This window comes from Arvicanthis niloticus, chromosome 8 (assembly GCF_011762505.2).
Source record: "Arvicanthis niloticus isolate mArvNil1 chromosome 8, mArvNil1.pat.X, whole genome shotgun sequence".
Taxonomy (NCBI): domain Eukaryota; kingdom Metazoa; phylum Chordata; class Mammalia; order Rodentia; family Muridae; genus Arvicanthis; species Arvicanthis niloticus.
The window spans coordinates 21,213,163-21,230,951 of NC_047665.1; the positions used below are offsets into that span (position 1 = coordinate 21,213,163).

General features: G+C 44.0%; 1 protein-coding gene across 6 annotated transcripts in view; it reads right to left on the reverse strand.

Annotated features, from left to right (window-relative positions):
- The window catches only part of Hivep1 (HIVEP zinc finger 1), a 127,241-nt gene that overhangs the window by 20,199 nt on the left and 89,253 nt on the right, over positions 1–17,789 (reverse strand). For 5 of the 6 annotated variants that reach the window (XM_034510060.2, XM_034510059.2, XM_076939131.1 and 2 more), the window contains 4 exons: positions 8,174–14,118; positions 4,963–5,096; positions 4,113–4,288; positions 867–968 (listed from right to left, as the gene is read on the reverse strand). In XM_034510060.2, the coding sequence (XP_034365951.1) occupies positions 867–968; positions 4,113–4,288; positions 4,963–5,096; positions 8,174–14,118 (6,357 nt within the window). Of the gene's footprint in view, positions 1–866; positions 969–1,775; positions 1,960–4,112; positions 4,289–4,962; positions 5,097–8,173; positions 14,119–17,789 lie in introns of all 6 variants that reach the window. The other variant, XR_013112141.1, reaches the window with a different exon arrangement.

The following is a 17,789-nucleotide window of genomic DNA, read 5'->3' on the forward strand; positions in this document are numbered from 1 at the left end:
CCCCAGGCCCACAGCATACTAGGCAGGTACCCCACCATCGACCCACATTCCTAGCCTGTGCCAACACCAGGAGCACTGGTGCCCTTCAGGCACTGAGGAATTGAGAAGGTGACAGCTAGGCAGCGGGCTTCACTCATGCAGTAGCTCATGAGAGAGAGGGAGAGGGAGAGAGAGAGGGAGAGAGAGAGGGAGAGAGAGAGAGAGAGAGAGAGAGAGAGAGAGAGAGAGAGAGAGAGAGAGAGAGAAACATGGAATAATCTCACACTAAGGAAGACAGGTCAAAGACTTCCCGAGGAAATCCTTAAGAGCTGGGAGGTCAGAGAAGGAAAATGCTTTTGGTAAGAGCCATGCAAGGGAAGGTCACGGTTTCAGGATATCAGTGGGCTCTGTTACATCTTACAGCAGTGAGGTGAACAGTGCAGGATGGGGAAGGATAAGGAGGGGAGGGTGAGAGGGCTAACCAGGGGACAGGGTCTTCTCTACAGGACATACAAGTGTGAGCCTGGGCAGCAATGACAAGGAAAGATCAAGGAAGAAGACAGTATTTTGAGGATTCTCAAGTGATTTGCAGTTTATATTGGCAAATGGAAAACAATCCAAAATGTTAGCCAAAGACCAGTGTGACCAGACATATACTCTGAAAAGGCTAATTAAGCATTTAAGTTCTATATGCTGAACTCTTCCTTAGTGGGGTAAGAGAAGCAGTTAAATAAAAAACTGATCAGGAATCTATAGGATAAATATACTTAAAAAAAAAACACTGCAACAGGAACTGACAGAATCAAGTGAGCTGGGAAGAGGAGTGTGTATACAAAATAAATGGTAAGATGCAAACAGCACTCAGGAAGCACGGGGTGAAGGCTTACCTGATTCTTCTGTGTCCTGATCATCTATCAAGCCCACCGAGATGCCTAAATCCACACACTTCTTGCTATGTGCCTTGGACTTCATGTGTTTTGTCAGATTTCCTTAAGGGGAAAAAAATGTCTATTAAACTTATGTAGTGGTATTCTGCTATTTCATCTGTCAGCTCTGGAAAATTCTATGCTTACTTCAAACAAACAGCTACACTGTGGTTAGACAATCCCAACAACTAAAACTGTAAATAAAAACCACTGGTATTGATAGGAAGTTGCAATGACCTTTGTATTAACTTGCAATGGCATTCTGTTTTCAAATCTGCCTTGTTTATTTTGATGGTAGCTACTTTTGCCCATCGGGGGTGTATTCTCCACTTCTTATTTCTAAGGAGCATGCCCACTCTGTCTCTTTCAGAGTGCGTCTGACCTGCAGTTACTGGCATGTGACCAATCTATCAGTCCTGTTGCTGGCTTGCTCTCACAGGAGATCACTTTCCTGTATATGTTCTCTTTTTAATTTTTAGTCCATCTTCAGTAATACAGTGTTCTAAGGATTGCAAGTTATAGAAGCATCTCTTATAAGTTTTCTGCCTGAAACCTTAACTATTTCATTAATTTCAAATGCTTATTTCCTATAAGGCCCAAAGTCAGTAGAAAGGAGGGTCAGGTGTACTTCAGGAGCACTTGTCAGGCATTACAGTCCCAGACCCATTGGCTTGAATGTCGTCTTGGCTCCTCTATGATGCTTTAATTATCCTCCTACCTTGCTAGCTTTTAGTTTGTCCTTCATCCCTGGTACCTGGGCATTTATGGTTCTAAAGTTTGAACCATCCATGACTATTCTGACCTGCTTTTTAGCATAAACAGCACTGTGTATGGCCAGAGGAGCTGCCCAGCTCAGCCCTTTCACCTCACCTGCTGAGCAAATGTGTCTAGAGAAGCTCTAGGCTCGATGCTCTGTCAACTGACATGGCTGTCTGTGTAACATCCCAGGTTCGCAGGGCACACCTGCCTGGAGTGACCAAGGATGGCATGTAGCTGCTCAGACTCTCCAGAGGTCCCCAGTCATCCTGAGTGGATGATGCTATACCCCAAAATCCTGTCAACAAGAGTACACCATCTCTTTTGAGAAAATACAGAATTTGGGGCCAGGAACAAATCAGAAATGCTGAAAATGTTAGAATTTTTGTTCCAAATGCTGGGCTTGTACTAGAAGTCCCTGCAAGTCTGTTCTGTTTACACAGCTTCAATTCCTTGATGAATGCATAGTTTAAGAAGTTGGTCACAACCACGTATGCCAATTCTGGCAATATCCAGTATATTCTTGTCAAACAACCACACAGCACCCCAAAGCCACGTGCTTAAGAAATCCGTGTCTGAAGCACAGATAGCTAAGGGGCATTACTACTGACTGCAGCCAGGTGGATCCAACAGATAACGAGCGGCTTAAACAGTTTGCCTGCGGCTAACGTTTACATCACATTGAAAACTAAGGCAGAATGTTAAGAGTCATTAAGATACACAGGCATTTGTTATATAAATCTCTACTTCCTGTAAGAACTTCAAAGTTTTCACTAAAATGTAAATAAATAAATAAACAACTGGTTAAAAGCCACCGTGTTGTGGCTGTTTCCATTTATAAGTCAAATGCTCTCACAGAAGGACTGCATGCTCAGGTAAATTAAGGCTCACTCGTAGTTCACTTTCAAAAGCTTTGGTTCATTAGACAGACAGAGCAAGGTCTGTGCTACGAAACTAATCTATAACTGTGCCTGAGTGAATTTGGGAATTTAATTTTTTAATATGTATATTCTCCCATAGTCTTACTATCAATCAACTCCTTAAATAGTTAAAAAGAAAACTGCTCATGTCCATGTGTAGGATAGACTCACTTCATGTCATACCTCAGTCTTCTCTGTAACATGGTCATGTACATGGCAATGCTTTCTTACTACATTAGCCTTTTAAACATGTCCTGCCATCACGTCCCAAGTTAACAGATCCTTCCTAAATCACAGTGTCACACCAATGAGAGAGCAGGAAATTGGTTACAAGACTCCATTTTGAGGCAAAACTGAGGAATCAGGCTGACCACTTCCTCCTTGGCCCACCTTGGGGGGAAGGAAGGCCTGCATACCTAGCAAAGAGCCCAGAACTGAGGACTCCTCTTACCCCAGGGCTTGAAACGCTGGAGAACTGCTGCAAGCTTTCTGAAGCTCACTTTGTTTCATTATGTTCCTTTCCCAGACACCACTGATGTCTGAGCTCATGGAAAGGCACTCAGTTGTGACAGCTGTAACTTTCTTTAAATGCCAATAAATCTGATCCAGAAATGCAGCAAAATTGGCTAAAAAGATGATTCGTCTTTACCAGAAAACCATAAAGATAACCAGACAACAACAAAGGCAAATGTGAACTCAAAAGGAACACAGATAGTTTCAATAAAATGACCATTTTTTACAGACACTGCCATTAAAGTCGGGTATCCCCATGAATAGATTGCTTTGCAGAAGAAAGTGCTACGTCGTAAAGGATAGTATACAGAACCGCCATCTTTAGTGACGTATTACATAACGACCTGTGAACAAGAAGCAAACGCTTTATACTACTATATCCATTACGCTAACAGAAAACCCAAGAAAGGTAAAATTGCTTCATTATGAGGGCTTGCACTTTAAAAAACATAGAACAGAAGCATGCTAAATATAATTCTAATGACTAATTCTGAGAGCCCACTGACATTTAGTAGTAGAAATGTTTAAAATTTTTAAATCTGAAATTTAATACAATTTAATATAATTAGGTTAAACTTTGTCATAAAAGATAGCTATTTGTGGCTAAAATCAGATAATAAAATGAGTGACTTTAAAATTTATTCTATTATTTAAAATCCTTCTCAAATCTTTTTTAACTCAAATGAATTCACCTGTGATCACAAAAGTTTCTTTTCTTCAGTTCCAAAGTATGTATTTTGAAAATGTGTTAAGTCATTGTTATGGAACTATGGTTTGAGGAGTAAAATATAAAAAGAAACAGTTGATCCTTTTAAAATGTTACTTTTACTTCTGCATTTTCTAAAACCCTGTAATAAGAGCATTCTCCTTAAGGGTCTAGAAACATAAGGAGCACATACTCCGGTGCTGGTTGGAAGATGTTAATTTAGCCTGTGGCAGCTGCTTATCCTCTGCGGACAGCCACTGGCTTGCCCATGTAAAGGCACATAGGAGGACCACAGCCACACCCACCTCATACCTTTCGTCTTGAAGGAGAAGTTGCAGTAAGTGCAGTGGTAGGGGCGAACATCCGTGTGGGTTCGGATGTGCTTCTTTAACATACTAGGTTTCTTACAACGTATTCCACATTCTTCACAAATGTACTTTCCTCTTCCCCTGCCTCGGACATATACGTAATCCTCATTTGACTTGTATCTAATTTAAAGGAGAAAAAAAAAAAAAAAAAAAAAAGAACAGGGAAATTGGGCACTATGTCTTTGAGAGAATACTAATTAAAATTCAACCTAAAAAATAAAGCATAACCTTTACACACAACTCTCTAATGATTTTATGCATATTTAAGGAAGAGAAGATTCCTAGCTTCTGCATCATGCCTAAAGCTCTGACAGCTAATTCTATTCATAGTCATTCAATGTGAAGTTTAAGTCTTAAATAGTTCCACGACTTTAGATACCAGTTTGAAAGGCTTTTTTATTGCTAAATTCAATCACATTGACTGTAAAGCCTGACACTGGCAGCTTGTTTTCCTGAGCACTGGCTCCTATAGCAAAAGGCAGTAAGTCCACCCCACGTAGAGAAAGTTCCAGCCGTTCCGTGCAGCATGTGCCTGTGCAAGTCGGGCTTACTCTCAAGCTCGTCTCAAAGACCTGCAGCATCCACAGTTTTTCCTGATCATCATTTTTTCTATTAAAATAGAATTATTTAACAGAATGCTAATACGTGTTGTTGGAAAGATTCTGTTAGCAAAAAAACAAAAACAAAACCCCTTTAAATAAAAGCATCACTGGCAGGTCTTCATTCACATGACAGCAAATGTACATTTAAAAGGTGAGTTTAAATGTACATTTAAGAATAAAATATGTACTTGCCCTCCATCAAATATTTTAATTCTTCTTGGTTCACTTTTGATTAAGGAATTTTCTTTATCTTGCTCACTGTTAATTTCAGAGTCATCTTTATTGCTGAATTCAACTACTGTGGCCTTTTGATTACCTAATGCTCTCTGAAAGGGAAAAACAAAAAGAGAAACTAATTTCATTAAACTGGAAACATAAACACTATGATGTTTCACTAGCAATTAATATAATAAAGTACAGACAAGTGGTTAGCTCAATGAAATGGAGTCCACAGAGGTAACAGGGTCAAGACCATCTGCTCTCTTTCCTCCAGTCTCCCACCACAATCCCTGATGCCTCAAGTGAGCCATCTTTCCTGGGAGTGCACGAATTTAACAGAAATCCTTCTTTAACAGACTGAGCAGTCTTTATGTTTTATTGGCCAACTGTGTCATAGTTTAAAGTGTTATTTCCTTGAAGAAAGAACAATACAGTTTCAGGTCCCTCAAAGACAACACCAAAGCCCCTTCAACCTGGCAGAGCCACCAAGGTGAAAGAGAAACCCTAGCTTGCCCCTCCCCCATTACTTTGAAGCAGAACATAGTTTCTCTCTCTAGAATAGTTTTCAAAAGTCAAATACTGATTAGCATAAAAAGTTAGGTCAAATCAAACTGAGAGTCTGGGCTGACAATAATAAAATCTTTGGGAAAAGGTAACATACATCAGAATGAAAAAGCATATAATATGAGTGAATACTGCTGCCTTTAGCTGTATTCAAGACCTTATAGGGCTAAGCCAAACACTTGTCAAAGCCAAGTGTTAGCAGCCAAGGCTACAGCTCCTGCCCATGCCTCCACATGGGGCACAGAAAGAGCTCCTTTCCTACAGTGGGACTGAACCAGACCAAAGTGACTTCCTGGGACCAGAGAATGAGCACCATGGATGGAGTGGCTGTGTTCACTGGAAAAGGACTGGAAGCTCAGTTGTTGATACAGCTTTGTAAACAAAGGTTGCTCACCAGTTCCACAGAAGGGAGAATGTTGACTTCTGACCATGCTTCCTTCTAGTCCCTAGGAGGCAGGCAGAACAGACTCCCCACATAGAACACACACACTCCTAGTGCAGACTTCACTACTTAACAATGGCCTTGCTTACCTCCTTTCTAAAATCAAATTCACTGCACCTTTTTAAGGGGGTGTGGGAAGCATTTAAGAGATGGAACCTAGAACCTACAGACGTTTGGCAAGAGCTTATTCCAAGAGCATGCCTCAGCCCTCACTCCCTGGATCTTTTGCTCACTTTGCTACCACTGAGTCTGGCTTCTACTTGTTAAGGATGTCAGGGAGCTAAACGCCTCAAACCAGCATTTCAGCAGTTCCAGAGTGCGTGCCTGCTCCATGGCATCATCTGTGCACGGCAGATCCTCTGCTTCTGTTGTCGCATTATGCTGTCTTTTTGCCCCTTTCCATTTTGGACCATGGAGTTCTTCCCATATGAGAAATACAGCAGTCTGCTAGGTGCCTGATCCCCCTGAGCCACTTGTTCATGGATTCAAGTCTCCAGTGACAAATGTGTAGAGCAGAGACTCTCACCCCATTTTTATATGACTGCACTAATCTTAAACTCTTGAACCATGACCTTCTGAGTTGTGCTTGCTACTATTTTTTTTCTGGGGCTCTCTTCTTTCTAGGAAGAATTTCTTTCTGTTTCCCAAGTAGACTCCTTCATCTTCTCTCCATTCTCCTCCCTCTGAGTCGTCTCAGTCATTCCTGTATGCTGACAGACCTCTAGACAGACTTTCCACCTGCAGCCCTCTCCTGATTGGTGAAGCTGAGTACACAGCATCCGTACTGCCAGGGCTTCTTCCATGGCACTTGTTACTTGCACTCAGTACTTAGGCCTTTGGGTTCTAGGGATCGAAGGGAATATCTTACTCACGCTCAACACTAGTTACATCTGCAGCCTCAGAGATCCATTTTCACAGGAAAATTAGGGATTTAAACCAAGATATCCTTATGTTCTCATAAGGTGGTATGATCCAACCAAGGTTCTAATTTAGGGGTCCTGGGCTCTGGGAAGTTACAAATAACAAGACCCCCATGTTGTTGGATGCCCCTTCCTTCCCTGACATAGGTTCTTCATCACCATGTCCAGACTTTGTCACTCATGTTGCCAACTTCAACCTCCTTACAAAAGCTCCTGTCCCTGCCAGAGTCTGTGCAGTCTTCATAATTAGACCATTTTTTTTTTATTTTCACATGATTTAAAGATCTACTAATTTAAAGAAAATTCATTTGTCTAAAATATCTGTTATTGCTATTATCATCACTGACTCTATTGGCCAACACTTTGGAGTGGCTTCCCGTACCCACAACTCCACAGAACAGCCATGTTAGAGCCCTGCAGAGCCCCACTGTAATGCAAGCCCCACAATATTTCTTGTGGTTAGATTCCTAAATGCCTCTGGATCGGAGCTATGTGCCTGTGAACCTGCAGACATCAAAGAGGTCATCAGTAATTCTGAACGACCAGAGCCTAATATAACGCCCTTATTTACTTGATTGCTTAAATGATTTCCCCTAGTTTATAAAGCCAACAAATCTACAGAGAATTCCACAAATTACTCCAAATTACAATGTCATGATCTTAAAATTATCCCATAAATCTTGACCAAACCAGCTACTAAGGGAATGAGATCTTTCATGGATCTTTTTGTCAGTAACCAGTGGCTCTCACACGGTCACTCAGAACACTGCAACGGGCATGGCAAGAACAGAGCATTCTGCAGGAGGCACAGGACACATGCCACTGATTCTCTGTATAGTACACAACAGAATGCAATCACCTCTGGAAATCTACATCTTAGCTTTCCCAAATTAGCCTTGAGAGACTGTAGCCATGATCTTCTCTCAGCTAATAACTCCACAGTGAAGAGAAAAATCAAAGTGTTAAGTCCCCCTAAGTAGAGTCAGCTGAAGGGAAAAAAGCACAAACAAACCAACACTCAGTGCCCCACAGAAGTTATTGCTTGCAAAATATTTAGACAGAATCACTGCCAGAACTGTAGGTGACTCTTCCCAGTGGGACTGCTGGGGACAGTGTCACCTCCCATCTGATAATCACATAGTACAACTCGTCACTCACAATTAAAATACTTATTGTAAGTAAGACACTTAAAGGTGTTGAGACTTGTTGAAACTAATTTGCACAAACAACATTTGAAGATAAATTATAACTCAAGTACCTTGCTTAAGCTGTTTTTCCACTTGCTTGAATAGACCACTAAATCTGATTTTGAATGCGTGGTTATTGCTTGGCAATAAAGTGCCTTCCCAGTCTTCTGTTTAGAATTAAGAAGAGAAAGAGCAACTTTTGTAGGCAAGCCAAGTGGGTTTGGGTTACTGGAGTTCACTGTCCACCCTGTATAGGCTGAAGTTTTCTGGTCATTCTGAGCCAAAGGCAATGACTTCTGTCTTAGCAGGTAACACCATGTAAAGCTAGTTGCAGTCTTGAGGCTGGGGAATGATGGCTGTTGAGTGTCTGAACTGCTCAACAATGAAAGATCAGGGATTGGAGGCTGCCTCTGCCCTTGGATGACTTTGTTCTCTTCATTTTTAACCCCTGGTGACCCCTTTTCCTGGTTATTGTCTATAGACTTCAAAGGCAAAACACAGGCACTTTCCGACGGGACTGGTGACTTTCCCACTGCAGGAGTCAGCGACGTGGACAACTTGGTGTTTTTAAACTCAAGCAATTCATTGACATGGTCTGTGACTGCAGATGTACAGGATCTGGGAGACAGACTATTGGTTGGTAAAACCTGAGTCAAATTAGTATTCTCGCTACGCCTTCCCGAGGCAGAGCAAGCGTCCTGTTCTGGTGCCGCTCCTTCAAGGGGCTCCGTAGTACAGAGCTGCCGCACCAACACTGGCTTCCTTTGTTTATGGCCCTCATTAGCTCTTGAGCTTAGCAGCTCTAGTGGTCTAATGTTTGTGCTGCAAACAGCTCCGTTCTCATCTTTAGCCCGCTTCTGATGCTTTTCCATGGCAATGTCTAAACTATTTGCTGGGGAAAGCATCCTTTTACTCGAGGCTGAGGATTCTTGTTGTGGGGAGAGTCTACCAACAGACATCTGAACTGTCGCTGAGGATTCTGAAACTGGAGCATTTTGGCTCATCTCTGGGAGAACAGTTTTGCATGCAAGCTCCTTGTCCGGTATTGGCAATGCATTTTGGAGATAGTTCTGTGATTTTGGCATGGAATTTTGTTCTTCACTGACTGGCACTATACTTTGATTAGTTTGGCAAACTGGTGTGTTGGACAGATCCTGGGTCACTAAGATCTGTGGCAGAGATGTGACAGAAGCAAAACAGTACACTGGGACATTCTTCTGTTGGGGCACAGGCAGCACAAATGAAGGCAGCCGCTTCTGTACCTGGTCACTCGGTAGTCCGAGCTCTAGCGGTGGCAGAGGGCAGGATTTAGACACAGGGTCGACTGCTTTGGCTAACAGTGCTACTGAAGCTGAGCAAGGATCTGCTCTGGTTTGATCTGGAAGAACTTGATTAGGTAAAGAACGCAAAGGACTAGAAGAGCAATCCTGGCCTGAAGTAAACGCTTGACAGTGAAGCTGATACTTGGGAGCGAAGCTACCTTCACCAGTCGAAGACACACACGCAGTGGGCGGTGCACCTGGTTTGCCACCCTGTGCAGACGCTGGCAGAGGCAGTGGTGTATTTTTGTGACTAAGGGGTGTGTTGGTTTTGTTTAATAAATGGGCACCAAAAAGTTGTTGAGGAGGAAAGGTGTCAGTAGAGCTGGAACTTGACATTTCTGCCTGAAGATCCTTAGCCAGGGTTTGAGAGTGCACAGTATGCGTAGGACATTCAGCAGAAGCCATATCAGGGGGCCTCAGACCCTGAAATGACATTGCATTCACACTAGGAAGAACAATAGTTTGGAGAGCTGATGCACTGCCAGGAGATGGGTGACTATCTGAAGCTATGTTTAACGATATCTGCCGGATCAGGGGACCTCGCCTTCTTTCTAGAAGGGGCACATGTCCAGTGCCCCCAACACCAGATGGGGAGTTGGAGGGCTGTGATTCAACAAGTGCCACATGGGAAGGAGCAATGCTCCCGCAGTCAAATGACTTACTTCTGAAATCAGAGACTTCCATTAGTGTGGGCACGCAACTGATCTGCTCGGATGCCGCCCGCCTCATTTCCCTGTGACTTCCGGGGACACTCAGTGTGTTTGAACCCAGTGGAATCAAAAGAAACTCTGCTTTACTTGGAAAGTCAATTTTGGGAGACAGTTCTACTTTAGAAATGTCTTCTACATCTAGGGAGGCAGAGAAGCTGGATGCGTGGGATAAGCTGCTTTCTCGGCTGAGACTCCGGGAGAGAGTGGACTCGAAGCTAGACTCAGTTGAGGAATGCTCCATCTCAGCCAGCCGGAGCCTTTTCTTTTTGGGTGGCAGCTTCTCTGTCGGCAGCTTTGATAAGGTTTCACTACGCTGAGGCCAAGTGAACTTCTCTGACTTTTCTTCCTCATGACTCGGGGCTTCCAGGTCCCGGTCTGGCTCTTCAGTGACCAGAATTTCTGGGACCTGGATGTTATGCTGCCGAACAAGTCTCAAGGGCTGCCCTGACACATACCGCTCACTTGGAAGCTTTCTAGCACTTTCTCGTGGCTCTCCTCTAAAGGCATGTGACAGTGCTGTTTGATGTGTAGCATCCCGAGGTGGGTGACCTTCCTCTGGGGGCATCCCTATCACTTTCAGGGCCCCAGGCATCCCAGCTCTGCCTAATTCCTGTAAAGAAAAGGCGGTGCCTCCTTCCAGGGGCTCCAGCTTGTCAAACGAACTGGGCCTGCTCAGGGAGTTGGTGTGCTGGATGACAGAGATGCCGCCCCCTTGTCTCTTCACCTCCATCTTGTCCTGAGCTGCAGAATTCAGCTGCTGTTCAACCATGGGACATTGCTTCAGGGGCAAGACCTGTTCAGGGACCCTGGCCACAAGCTGGACACGAGAGCTCTGCAGCTGGAGGCCTCTGTGTACCTGGTCACCTGCTGTAGCAGGGGCATGTTTGGATGGACTGGGAGCAGACCCCGGGACAGGCTGCAGCTGAAGGGTTTCTGCGCTTTCTGGAGACCGCCCACTCTCCCGTGGCTGCAGGTCCTCATCATCGCCTACGCTTTTCATTTTCCTCCTTTTTCTTATCTGGGGCGTCTGCTCCCACACCCCTGTGGGAGCAGCAGCTCTGTAGTGGAGAAGCTGGGGTTGTGCCCCACCAGGAGACGGGCCGTGCTCAGGCTCTCTCACAGCTGCCTTTGTTTTGGGCCCATGTAACTCTGAACAGTAAAATTTCTTATGATTCTCGAAATTCTCCAGTTTCCGGTACCTGTTTCGACAGGTTTCACACTCAAACATGGTCCCTCGTCCTTGATGTGACTTCTTCTTCTCTAGGTGAGGGGTCTGCGCTGCTTTGCTCTGCACTGGTCCAGGCTCACTGGAGGCTGGGCACCCTTGGCAGCTCTCATCCACAGACTGCCCAGAGCCTAGAAGGTGATTCTCACTGGATGTGGAGTCTTCCACTGCAGCCTGTCTGACCAGCGGACGGTGATGTCCACTTGGGGCCATGGGTGGGTTGGGTCCTGACACAAAGACATCATCATAGAAGGTGCCAATTTTATCGTCAAATGACTGGCTTCCCCTCAGAGGGGGAGGGGGAGGAATTATATTTGCAGGGACTGAGTAGCCTGTGGTTGGCATGGAGTTACTTCTCGTGATAGGCAGGCAGTCCAGGGAAGGAACAGACAGGAGGAACACCTGCTTTGACTTCTCAGTCGGGGTGAATGGGGACTTTGGTATATCAGAGCTGGAGCTCGTTCTCCGTCCCATTGGTTTTAGGTCAAACTGGAAGGAATCTTTGAATATGTATGATTTGGGGGAGTCAATGCTTCCCCGTCTAGAAAGTGAGGTTCTCCGAGGCTTCACGCTATCCAGTTGCTTATCATCGACCAAGGCTTCATTGTCTGAGATCAGTTTGGAAATCCTTTCCTCCAGAGTTTTGGTTGCCAAGGGTGGGCGCATCTGGCCTGCGACGACTGATGACTTCTCTCCGGCGGCCAAAGCAGAAGGTGCTGGAGCACTGATTCGAGGCCCTGGGGGCCCAATGTTCTTACCTGGGTCTGGGTCCATGGCGGGAAGAGTTCTGGCAAATGGGGCTGGAGGACTCCCAGCTTGGTCAGCACTTTCAGAACGTGAAAAGTAGCCAGAGTCTGTACTTCCTAAACTCCGTGGACTCAGAAGCAGCTTTCCCTGTTGCTCCTGGGGGTCATCTGTGGCCTGCTGTCTTTGGAGCTGCGCATGTGCTGCTCCACTGTGAGAATCGGGCTTCCCTTCTGACTGAACCACATTCCCTTTCTGAGGGAATGTCTCATCTGTCTCTAGGGATGACACACCAGCTGAATGTGACAGTATGCTTGCAACATGAAGGTCCCTCTGACTCTGTGTACTAGGAAGTTCAGGCTTGGGGTTGGTTACCTGAGGGCTGTCAGTTTTTAAGGGGGACATGTTTACTGGGTGGACCACAACTTTTGGTAACTCTGTCAGGGCTTGTGACTCTGAAGGCCTGTCCTGTGAAGAGAAGCCACTGACCACATGATCTGAATTGCTTGTCATCGATTTGGGTAAAGCTTCAGGATTTGACATTATCTTCATTGTTTGTACAGGTTGCAGGTCCCTGACACTTGGGTCGTTCTGTCTCCCATCTCCAGGCCCCTCTTCATCACTCTCCCCACTGTCTTCAATGTCTGAATGGACACTAAGTGCTTTAGGGCACTCTTGGGACAAGAACAAACTGCCAGCCTCTGGCTGTAAGACAAGACCCAGTTTGATGGTGTGTGCATGGGACTTCTTGTGCTTATACAGATTACTTTTAGTCTTAAATGAAAACCCACACGTCACACAGGGGTAGGGCCGCTCCCCAGTGTGGGAGCGGACGTGCTTTAGAAGCACACTGGGCTTTGCGCATGCTCTATTGCAGTACTCACAGATATATTTCCCTTGTTTTTTTGGCTTCTGATCTCGCAGAAGAAGATTGCACATTTGTTCTACACTCTGACTGACAACAGAAGCAACATGGGTTGAGCTGTAAATTGGCCCTGGGGGCAACTGTGTAGAACTGGCAGGGCTCGCTGACGAAGGTGACACAGAATCCACTTGCTGGTGTGGAGGAGTGACCTGAGTTCTAGTGGAGGGAGAAGTGAGACCTCCAGTGGATGTCATTGCTATATTATAGATCGGCTCAAGTTTAGTGCTCTCATGGGTGTGCAGGTTTGTCAGTGATCCTGTTAAGCTCAGATGCCCCGGAATCTGCTGAGTCTGTTGGCTAGGTTTGGGAACTAGGTGGTCATGTGGGCTGTACAGGTGAGAAACACACTGAGCTGTTACTTGCTCACTCTTCTGAGTGGAGGCCACATGTACTGGGTATGAGGTACACGGAGAACACTGCGATTCGGCAACCAGTTCTGGGGCCGTAGGGGTTGGGGCATCCAGGGAGCTGTTCTTTAATTTAGCAGGGGATCTTACAGTTTTATTTGGTCTCGGTTTTTCTGTCTTAATTGCACAAGATGAGCCCTTTTGTGACAAGGTGCTCAGTTCTGGCTCCATGGCTTTCAATAAGACATCGAACGCGGTACTTGTATAGGAGGGGGGCGTGGTGCTACAGCAAGGAGAGCTACATTCACTATTGTCAGTCCTGGTTTTACTGGGTGAGGAGCTGGAGTCCCGCTGTCCATCAAGGCCACTGAGCCTGGCTGGGTCTGAGCCCTCGGACCTCCATCTCCGCAGTTCTGACCTGTGGTGAGGAGATGAGGCTTTCTTTGGGGAGACCGAGTCTCCGGATTCTGAGGCCTCAGCAGTCATCCCCAGTGTTTCTCCATTTTGCTTGGTAAATTGCCTCCCCTGTTTAGCAGGGACACAGTTGTGTTTCTTATGAGACTCTGATGCGCTCTGGAGAACACTGAAGGATGGCTCTTCCGTGTTTTGCTTGTGTTTTGTCTGAAGAGGATTCCTCAGGGGGGATTTTGGTATTTTTTTCAGGTGATTCTCAGCAACAATCTTTTTTCGTTTCACACCTTTAAGAGACTCAGAAGCTCCTTTAACGCCAGCCTCCAAGACTTCTGTTAAGGCAAAAAGGAAAATCAGTTGGCAAAATTGTACATGTGTCATAATTGTTTAAAAACTAAGATTAATATCAAAAGGGTGAGAAGCCTCCTTTTATAAAGCTGTGTCTTGACACTGGGCATTTTAAGAAGATTTGCAATCCAAGACCACAGAAACACTACTGCAGAGATCATGCTGAGCTCTTCTGGAACACTCTGCTCCTCTGCAGAGGAACCCAGGGCATGGAACTACATCTTTCACAAGTGTATAATCATACACACACACACACACACACACACAGCTCATCCAACTGCAGACTCTACTGACACCACAGTCTGAGAAAGGCTGGCCAAGCAGAGAAGAAAACTCCACCTTCCTATAGGGGAAACTGACTTACTGCACTCACAACCTTTTACTGACACCTCCCAAGCCTCCGTACAAAGGATGCTGATGTTTGTATGAGGAAAAAGGCTCCTATGTATCAATACATTCAGTAGTGGTTAGACCTCTCTTCGTCATGCTATAGTGGCCGGTGGGATCAGGAAGTGGTGTACCCACAGAGATTACATCAATGAACAGAAAGTTACAAAAATAAAGAAACACTCATGTGGTTTCTCTCCCAAAGCATGAAGAAGTCCTAAGACTGTGACAGCTCTTGGTTTAATAAAAATCACCAATGTAATAGAACAAACATATCCACTACAAATGATTCTTTGCATTTCTGATGAATAGGAAGTCAAGTAAACACACAGGGCTAGACAGACGAGTAGAAACCACTACAAAAAGAAAACACTGACCTCGTTTTTAGCTTCTTCAGAAGTATCAGCTTAAATGTCATGAACTACCCACAAGTTCTCTAAACTATTATGCATTTAAGCAATGACTATTTGCCATTAGTCAGTCTGTTTTTGATTTGTTGGATCCTTGGGCATATAAACAGAAATCATCCCTCCATATATTACTTATTTTAGAAAAGCCAAGTATTTTAATTCATTGTTTTCACATGGCTGTCACAATATACGTGTTTGAAATTCATACTGGACCAAAACATTACACTGTAATAACTACTTTGCTTTGATGATGATGAAAATTTACATAAAATATTCTATCCCTGTTGTGACATATAAGTGCGAGCTCTTATAGGTACTCTCAGTAAAAAGAAGATGTTCACCCCACTGGACACCTCTCCTCCCCAAGGGCAGGATGGGAAGGCAGGGACATCACTCAAGCACTGCAGTGAAGTAGCTCAGAAGTACCGGCTCTTTCCTACAGAACGGTGCTGAGCAAGTCTTTTGTATATCCTAGTCACTCCTTTATGAAGTCACATCTTCCTCACTGGCTTCCCCTCAAGATACACGTAACTTGCTCATGCGTCATGACTTGCTCATGGCACTCTTTTGAGCTATCAGACAAGGCTAACAAACTGAGAATCAATGATCACCCTAAGCCGGTAGATTTCCCACCCACTTTTCAAAAGCCAGGAGATGAGCTGTCACAAAAGAGCAAACCATTAGGTGATTAAAAAAAAAAAAAAAAAAAATTACTCTAAAGGCAAGGATGAGAAGCCACTTGGTGGCATGGCGACCTGAAACCATGGTGGCATGGAGACATGGTGACTTGTAGATCTGAAACCCCTGCTTCATACCAAGTCCTATCAAAGTCCGTACTGGGTGACCTTACTATTTCACAATTTCTGTAAATTTCACTATTTACAGAATAAGCTGTTTTTAAATTGTTCATATTTTTAAAAAGCAGATCTTGCTGTGTGGCCCAGGGTGTCGTGAACTAGGGATCTTACTACCTCTACCTCCTGAGTGATGGATTACTGATGTATGTACTATGGCAGACTCTTTTCAAGAAAATGTTGTTGTTTTAATTAAATGGTGCCTGCCATTACAAAGAATCAATCTGTAGGTGAAATACTCAAAATTATGTTGTTTTAAATTAAAGTAATAAAACTTTTAGCTTTTTACAGAAAATGAAAGCTAGCTGTAAAGTACAGGTGGTCTTTAATCTTATCACCCAGGAGGAACTACGTGCTTGAGGCCATCTTGGGCCACACACTGGAATTGCCTCAAGAGAACGAGAAAATACAATAATTACTAAATATTTCTATTTCTTTATATTTCTGAAAAAACACCTTATAGTTAAGGATTAGAAAAATATTTTGAGTAATGTGTTCCGATTTCAATACAACCTAACCCTCTGTCACTTGTCATTGCACTTCATATACACGTCATTTACATTTATAAATGTTTATTGTGAATTCTTCATGTTTAACTTTAAGTTTAGTACATGGTATAGTGTGTGTTTTGTGTTTACGTATACCTGCATCATACATCTATGTGTGGGTGTACCTGTGTCATATGCCTATGGCTGTGTGCATATCTATATAATATACGCATGTGTTGAGTACATCTGCCTGTGCATGTGTATGCACCTGTACTGTATGCCTATGTATGCATGTGGGTGCACCTGCACTGTATGCCTATGTGTGTATACTTGTGTTGTACACCTATGTATGTGGATGTATATGGTACCCCTGTGTGTTATATGTCCATGTGTGTAGGTATTCCCATAGGTACAATCTGAAGACCAGATCTTATGGTGATGGTGTCTTCTATTCCTCTCCACCATAATTTTTAAGGCAAGGTTTTTCACTGAACCAAGATCTTGTCATTTGAGCTATATTGGCTAGCTGGAAAATCTCCGGGACCCTCCTTTCTCTGCCCTCTTTTATACCTATTGGTATTAAAGGCATATACCACCATGCCTGCCTTTTCTGTGGGTGCTGGGGACTGGAGTCAGGTCCTCATGCTCACAGAGCAAGCACTATACCCACCAAGCCATCTCTCCAACCACGCTTTCTTACTTTGTTGTATTTATGTATTGCACACACACACACACACGCACACACATATGTGCGTGTGTATCCATCTGTCTGTGAACTTCTATATGTCATGAAGCATGCAGAGTTCAGAGGACAACTTATGGAACTGGTTCTCTTTACAGTGTGTGTATCAGAGATAAATCCCATCCCCTAATATATAGTTTCAGTAGTTCAGGCCTGAACTGTTAGTGATCCTTCTGCCTCAGCCTCTTGAGTGTGGGATTATAGGTATGTGTTCCCAAACCTGACTCAATTTGCATCTTAATACCTAATGAACACTTCTTCCCTTCAAAGCAATGCCTTCTCCTTTGCCTTCTGGCAGCTCAACCTATTTAATAAAACTTTTCTTCTAACGGATCTCCCACCATACTTTCTCACACATTTTTCTATGGGGACAGGTTCTTTTCTTTAATGCCAACCATTCCTTGTGGGTCGCCCTCACCATGATTTCCAGTGCTTTGACCTTTCCTCTTCCTTGTCTTTAGCTTCTTCTGTTTGGTTTCTCTATAATTTCAAAATGCTTTTCCTTTATATCAACAATCTCATTTTCAAGCTAGTAAACTCTTAACTGTTTTGATTTATTCCCATTTTATCATATTTCATTCTTTGAAGTTTGAATTCTTATTATAATATTTATGATGTTGGGCTGGAGAGATGGCTTAGTGGTTAAGAGCATTGGCTGCTCTTCTAGACATCCTGATTTCAATTCCCAGGAACCACATGGTGGCTCACAACCATCTGTAATGGGATCTGATGCCCTCTGGTGTGTCTGAAAACAGCTACAGTGTACTCATATAA